A 7,912-nucleotide genomic window follows, 5' to 3' on the forward strand; every position below is an offset into this window, starting at 1 on the left:
TCTTAATTCCTATTCCCTTTTAATCTGTTTTACAACCATATCCCGTGACCCTTCAGTTTGGAACCACTGGAACAGCCAACCTAATTGTCTAGATAAACTTAGCTGAATCTCAATCAGTTACAACAGTGTGCCACTGTAATTCAAGATTCTTCTCAATTAATGTTTTCTCTTTTGATGCCTTAAGTACATTTTCATGGTGATAATTTTTGGCTTTGATTTGAACCAGAAATATAAGATAGTTATAATTATAACACAAGTTAAAATAAGATTGAAATTTAATAATACATTCCTATGCCAGATCTTGCTCCAAAGTTACAATAACACAGAATAATACTGTATAATAGTAGAAAAAATAAGTGAAGTATCTAGTATAATGGGAAGTAAGAGAGGACCAGTCAGTGCCTATACATATATAACAATATAAGTAAAATAAGTAACAAAATTATATTAGAATTAAAAAAATAGGAAAAGAAGTAAAATGACAAATGAGTACTACACGTGATAATGAATGTAATATTACACATGATATTAATATATTTCAGTAGATGATAGTAATGGAAGTGAAATTGAACATGAAATTGTAAAAGTAGTATTACACATATAGCACATTATAATGAAAGTGTGATATTGCACATGATGTTGAGCAGTAATGTCGTTTGTGTTGAAAGGTAATATTGCATGTGGTGGATGAGGTATAAACATTTTACTTAAATAAAAGTTAAAAGGAATAGACAAAAATGTACCCAAGTAAAAGTACAACATTGACTATTATACTTGAATAAAGATAAGTAAGTACATACTTTTAAATATACATATAGTTAAGGTAAATGTATTTGCTGTCTGTAGCCTATTCTCTTCTGCAATGGTCACCTATGTCATTAACTGTCCCTACTGTCAATTTAGTTTAATACAAGAGTAATACAGACTCTGTCATAGAGAATACTACAGATCTGGTCTAATTACCTGCCTGCTCTGAAAAGTGAAAAGTACCTGAAAATAAATATTCTGTAGTAAAGTACAGATACATGAGAACAGTAATGAAGTAAATATACTTTGATACATCCCACCACTTCTTTATATACAGTCTATGATCCAACCATATGGTATGGGTAAAAAAAAAAATTCTGCCCTCAGTTATGGGCCTACAATTAGAAAAATTAACTTAATACAATAAAAAGGTTCGGACTTTTAGTTTTATTTATGAATTATATATAAATTTGGTTTAACTAAAAACCATAAGACATTTGAGTGTTTTTCAGCGCTGTGTTTGTCTCCCCCTGGTGGACGCTCAGGTGAACCGCTTCTTCCCTTCCTCCTCTGGCTCGGCGGACGAGTTGTCATGGCAACTGTACAGCATGTGTTTACTAAAACTGGAGCTTGACCGTTCACCGACACTTCTCTCCACTCGACATCTGCGACGCCATCTTATTCTTGAAGCGTCTGTCGGGGGGAGCCAGGGGGAGACGGACAGACCGACCGAAGGTGCTGCTTCCAGCGGGAGAGGAGCGGAGAGGAGCGGAGAGGAGCCGCGGTAAGAGAGTCGAGGATGAGCGGAGCCAAAGCCCGCAGCGACGCGCCTGTTGCTGAGGACGTCTCCGGCGGCGGCGGCGGCGGCGGCAGCGGCAGCGGGCACGGCACTGCGGCTCCTCCGCGGGACCGCAAGTCCGGCGGAGGGGTCCTGAAGAGGCTGAAGTCCCGGAGGAGCCAGGTGGACAGCAGGCCCGTCACGGAGGAGGACCTGCGGGCGCGGAGCGGACACATCTCGCCGGAGGACGTGCTGGGACTGCGGGGGGCGACGCGAGGTTTGAGTGACTCTCTGTGGTGGTTTACCACCGGGGCTTGATGTGGGGCTCAGGCTGAATTATATCTGAACATAATGAGTCCGAGAATCAGAAACGATCACATGTACACATGACGTCTGCTTGTGTTGGCTCTCGTTTACAATAGAGACGAATATGCTGTTATATTACACTTGTTCTAACGAGGAGAGAATACATATCTGACATCATAAACAAATGTAGGACGCCATTACACGATCTTTCATTCATGTATAAACATATGTGTTATCCTGTTTGAAGCAGCTCAGGATATTAAATACTCTCAGTTAATCACTGAACTGAGATATTATGTATTTAAACTCACATCCAACTCCACAGAACACTGGCAGGAGTGTTGCTGAATACAGAATATATCAGAGTACAGAGTATATCAGTGTGGTACTTTCTATCTATCTATCTATCTATCTATCTGTCTGTCTGTCTGTCTATATCTATCTATCTATCTATCTATCTATCTATCTATCTATCTATCTATCTATCTATCTATCTGTCTAGACCACAGTTACAGCTGTTGAGGTTAAATTTGATATCAGGAAGGAAATAAAGAAACTGTAATGCTATGCTTCATTTCCCCTGATGAGAAAACCACACATGGTTTCAACTGTGAAGCCATGATCAGTGTCTTTAATCTCTCTGTTGCCTCCATTAGTTCACACAGTATATTATTATTGTGTTTGTATTTCCTTGTATAACTCAGAGCAGCCCCACGTTGATCATTAAAGCCTTGTCTCAGCTTGTGTAAGCAAAACGTCATCTGAGTTTTTACAACGCACTGTTTTGCATGTAACCTTTGTGCATCGACAGAGCAGCATGTCTGTGCTTGAACAGTGTACATATTGACTCCAATGGCTTGTGTTTATAACTCCGGCCATGTGTCTGTCCTTGTTGCAGGGTACCTGTGTAAACCCGAGGACAATATTTACAACATAGACTTTGTGCGCTTTAAGATCAGAGACCTGGAGACGGGCACCGTCCTCTTTGAGATTGCCAAACCACCAAATACAGGTATTGTCTTCATTAGCTGCTTCCTTTACCATAGTGTTTGACCTCTAGTGTTATCTATCTACTAAATCCACAAATGTCTGTCTGTATGTGGAACACATGTTTTGCAAACCGTTTAATCTGCTTCACACTTGGCATATTGCTAATGGCCCAGTGAAGTACAGTGCAAATTCATATATTATTTTAGTTCATTTTATGAAAAACATTGACTAGGCAATCTTCATTGCAGATAAACAAGGTAGGGTGAATTCAAAGTTGTCTTGCTTCACTCTGCACCATAGACCCTATAAAAACTCTACACACAACTTCCAGCTCACAAACAATAAAAGGTGACAGTATATTGTAGAACTGTCTGAGGAAGACTCACTAATGACAAGGGATAATTCTGAAGTAGCTTTAGAGCGTTGAAACAGGCCAAGAAAGCAACCATGTTTAGAATGGGCTCTGCACTAGTTAGCTTAAAATGAAAGACTCTGAGCCTTTAACCAGGTCCAGAAACTGCTGGTTGTTCTGATCACAGATAGCACCTCTGTGTGTGAATGATGTTAAATGTCTTCTTCCTCGGTTGTGTCTCTCAGAGGATGATGAGGAGAACAGAGAGGCAGACGCCAGCGCAGGCCGATTTGTGCGCTACCAGTTCACCCCGGCCTTCCTGCGCCTGAGGACTGTGGGAGCGACGTGGGTGACTCACACTTCACCAACACACAGCTATTAAAAAACACACTCACCTGTTCCATCAAACAATGAAGACAGTTGCAGCATTGTCCTCAGTCACCTAGTCACACTCACACACATTTTTCAATCTGTGTACTGATACTGGCTGCAATACCATTATGATTACTCAAGACCTACTGTTGTAACGTCTCCTCTCTCTCCCTGTTATTCTATAAGGGTGGAATTCACAGTTGGAAACCGGCCGCTCAACAACTTCCGCATGATTGAAAGACACTATTTCCGCGATCACCTGCTGAAGAGCTTTGACTTTGACTTTGGCTTCTGTATCCCAAACAGCCGTAACACCTGTGAGCACATCTATGAGTTCCCTCAACTGTCTGACAGCCTAGGTGAGAAGAGATGATCTATACTATTGTGAAAATGCTATAATATTATAATTATGCCAAAGTATTGCCATAAAGGAGATCTTTGACTCCTTCCTCGTCATGTGTCACAGTGGAGCAGTTGACATTGACAAAAGCAAACATTAGGTTACATCAGATTTACATTAAGTTTACATTAGGCTCATCATAATTTGGCAACAAATCCCTCATGACATTCACACTTTTCTTCAACCCATTCGTCTGCATTTCATTCTATCCAACATATCCTGTATTATGTCACCATGGTGATGTCTGCATGTGGAAAAATTCATGTCAATCAATAACTTGTGAACAATACTTAGGACATTCTATAAAGTAGATGATCTTACTGATTTATGACCATTCATATTAATGAGAAAAATGGTCATATTAAAACTACTATTTCTTCTTAAAGGGTAGATTCAATATATTTTTTATTGTAGTTATTGTATCTACATGACTTATGAATGCTGAGAACTATAACGGCAATAATTTCTCCTCTACTTATGGTTCATAAAGCGATTCCTACCTACTACACTATGCTGTAAAGTTAATGTGAAATTTAAAGGCCCTTTGCTTCAAATGGGAATTATTAAAGTCGAAATTACACTAAAATAAACTAACATGGTGTTTTTCTGGCTACAATAATCCTGTCATTCTCATCCAGCTAATTAGCTTCTTTGTAAACAACTAAGAGATCGATTTGCTGATTGTGGACGATGTTACCTTCTGCTCCTGTTTTCAGTAATGACAGAAAGAGTGGAGAGTTGAAACCACGCTCCACTGATACGCTGTAATTGAGAGTTGATCATGTGGTTGTGAATCTGTGTGGCAGGTGTGCTGTGAATCATTTCAACTTGCACTGGGCCAACACAGTCATGGACATAAGCCTAATTTGATTTCTCTTCTCACAGTGTTTCTGGTTTAATTTCTTCTACTATGCATCCACACCTTCATCAGTGTAAAAATGAGCATATTACTACTGAATCTACCGAACCACTGAATCTAAATTGACTGTGACTGAAGGAAGGTAGTTATTCGGGGCAATCATCATCAGCCTGCTATGAAAATTAAACCTTCTTCAAATGTCTCAAAGGCAAATCCAGTGGCTTTATCAATTTTAAGCAAATATAGCAAATTCCCATTTTAAGTTAAATGTTGTATTTTCTCGCTTCATTTGTCTTTCAATACTCAAATGTTTGTGTACTTCAAACACATAGATTAGCAGCTGAAAATAAATTACCATCTATGAATATAGGTGATAATACTGTGTTAATTAAATCAGCAGATCATAACTATTTCTCAATAACCTTCATATTCTTATCTAAAATCATCACCATGTAAAAATTTTAACACAATAATCTCATTATATACATATGCAGAACAGGGCCCTGTGTCTGAGTTGTATAAATGGTCACAGTGTTTTATTATCTGTGTTTTGTTCCAGCAACAAAGCAACTTGTGACAACCAGAAAGAACTCCTCTGCTGTGAAACACAAAACACAAGGGGGAACATTGTGATTAAAAAGACTGAAACTACCTCAGACAAATCTTTTGTAATGTAGTTAGGAAGCTGAGACCAGTATGGAGAGGAGGATTTACAACCACAATTACTGACTTTTCAGTGTTTAATGTGGATATTGCAAGTGCTGAATCAATAAAACTGACCCAATGATTTCAGGTGTTTTTTTGTTTTCATACATTTATTGATTATAATTGCATGGACACTAAAAAACACATTTGTTTAAATTACTGTCTTCCGTATTGTGTCTGTTTTGCAGTCCGTCAGATGGTGGAGCGTCCGTACGAGACTCGCTCGGACAGCTTCTACTTCGTCGAGAACAGACTGGTCATGCACAACAAGGCAGACTATGCTTATAATGGAGGACAGTGATATCTGCCTGCCAGCATGGAAACACACACCCCAAACAAGTGCATGCACACACACACACATGTGCACGCACATTTATAGATATATATACAAACAGACATGCATGCACATGGCTGAACATAAATACAGTTCATTCACTCATACATTCATCAAAGCTGGCATTTCGGGGGATGTATTCGATATTACGTGAGGTCAATATCAATCTGACGTACAAACAGGATGCTTCCGTCAAAAAGACATAGAAAATGGGCCAATTTATCTACTTTTTAATTCTGGACCGATGACTTTAAAATCAGTGGCTGTGGGTCATTTGTCCAAAACAGACCAAACGGTTAATAAATAGATGGTTAGTGTCCTCTTAGCAAATTTAAGTGTCCTACCACCCACTCAAACAGACACACACACACATGCACACACTCAATCCCCAATTGACACACATAATGTTTACGCAGTGTTTGTCAGAAGCAGCTGTTCTCAGAGCTACCGCCTCCACAATCCACTCCAGACAATATCTGGGGAGAAAGAGAGAAGCCATCCACAAAAACATTCCTGTCAAACACACATGGTCACTCCTGTAATCCTCTCCCCACCCCCTCATCCAACCCCAAACCCCCTCGCCCCTGTCCCCCCTTTCACTTTCATGAACACATCAAAATAGTACTGTACAAGATAAAAAGGTCTCTGAGATATCACTCTCTATTTTTGTTTTGCAGCTTTCTCTGTTTGATAGTAACAAACATTGAAACAAATCAGGGAACAGTTAACTACAATGTAATTCTAACATTTGACTGCGACCAAATAAACCTTGAATAATGGACAAAGGTGAATAGAGAAAGGCAGATCTGATTTCATATCGTGATGACGCATGTGATGATGTAAAAAAAGGGAATTTTTAATAACTTATTTGGTTTTCAGTGTGGAAAAAATAAAAAAGGAAGATGGTGGGCTTCCTTGTGTGAAAGTCGCATCAATTATTCTCCATCTTAGTTTAATCATCTGTATTTTTAAATCATTCTCCTATCGTGCACATCTTTAAAGATCAACATCAAGTTAGAACTTCTATGTAGATAGCATACCTCGACTTTGTACTTTGTAAACTTCGGTGTTCAGGGTTAAAGGTTGTGTTTGTAAGAAAATAAATTAACTATATATATATATATATATATAGTAAAAAGTGACAAAATCAATTAAACGTACATTTTGAAATACAACCTGTGTGATGCTTGTTTCATGTCAAGTTGAGGTAATTCTGGTACAGTCCCAAAAGTGTCCACCAGGAGGAGTCATATTATAACTAAGTTACTAAGCACCGTCACTGGTTCGGGTGCAGCTTGTTTGTGGAAAAGACCACAGCAGTGATTTTTTATTATTACGCTGAGACGTGTTGACATTCATATCTGTTATTTGCTTAATACAAGTTGAATTACTTCAGCTGAGGTCACGATCTGATCTTTTTATTCGTCTGTGGCTGGGGTTTCTCTGCAGAGAGGGATACAACTCTGATAATATAATTCTAATTCCACATCATTACTTTATCCACAGGCCACATGTGAGGAGCGAACACAACACGCAATACATTTCGATATTTGTTGCACTTTGATTTTGGAGTCTAGTGGGATTCAAACCAAAATTCTGAGACCCTCTCTGTTTATTCTTTCTTTTGCAGTTTCCTCCTATCTCTGTGTTCATCTCCTGATCTCCCTCTCTCAATTTCCATCTCTGTTTCCAGCTCTCATGCCCAAACTCCCATGGTCCTTTTCTTCTCTCTTGACTCTCCTTTTTCTGTTTCCCTCTCCTCACCTATGTGGCTCTCCCCGGCCTCGCTCTCCCGCTCTGTTTTCCCCTTTTCTTTCCTCCTCTCTCACCTGGTAACCAGACCTCTGGAGAGGAGTGTTGAGTTTCCACTTTCCCAGAGAAGAGGACAATCTGAGGCACAATGGATCCCCTCTGCTCTCTCCTCCCTTCCCTCTGTTACTGCACAGCTGAACACACACATGCACAGAAACATACAGTTTGCTGAATCACAAAGGAATACATACAGTCTCTGCTTGTTATGTCCTGTTCACCTTGTCATCCAGTTTCTTTTACTTTTGCTTTCCTTCTTA

The 7,912-nt window shown here is 39.4% G+C and overlaps 1 protein-coding gene across 1 annotated transcript; it reads left to right on the top strand.

Moving 5' to 3' along the window:
- The first annotated feature begins 1,325 nt into the window (after positions 1 to 1,325).
- Positions 1,326 to 7,018, top strand: LOC118104468 (protein unc-119 homolog B). The gene is made up of 5 exons (XM_035151364.2): positions 1,326 to 1,802; positions 2,730 to 2,843; positions 3,419 to 3,518; positions 3,732 to 3,904; positions 5,698 to 7,018. Exons 1-5 carry the CDS (start codon positions 1,547 to 1,549, stop codon positions 5,808 to 5,810), a joined length of 756 nt encoding a protein of 251 aa, XP_035007255.1. The 5' UTR covers positions 1,326 to 1,546; the 3' UTR covers positions 5,811 to 7,018.
- Positions 7,019 to 7,912: the final 894 nt, after the last annotated feature.

Source organism: Hippoglossus stenolepis, chromosome 3, assembly GCF_022539355.2.
Source record: "Hippoglossus stenolepis isolate QCI-W04-F060 chromosome 3, HSTE1.2, whole genome shotgun sequence".
Taxonomy (NCBI): Eukaryota; Metazoa; Chordata; class Actinopteri; order Pleuronectiformes; family Pleuronectidae; genus Hippoglossus; species Hippoglossus stenolepis.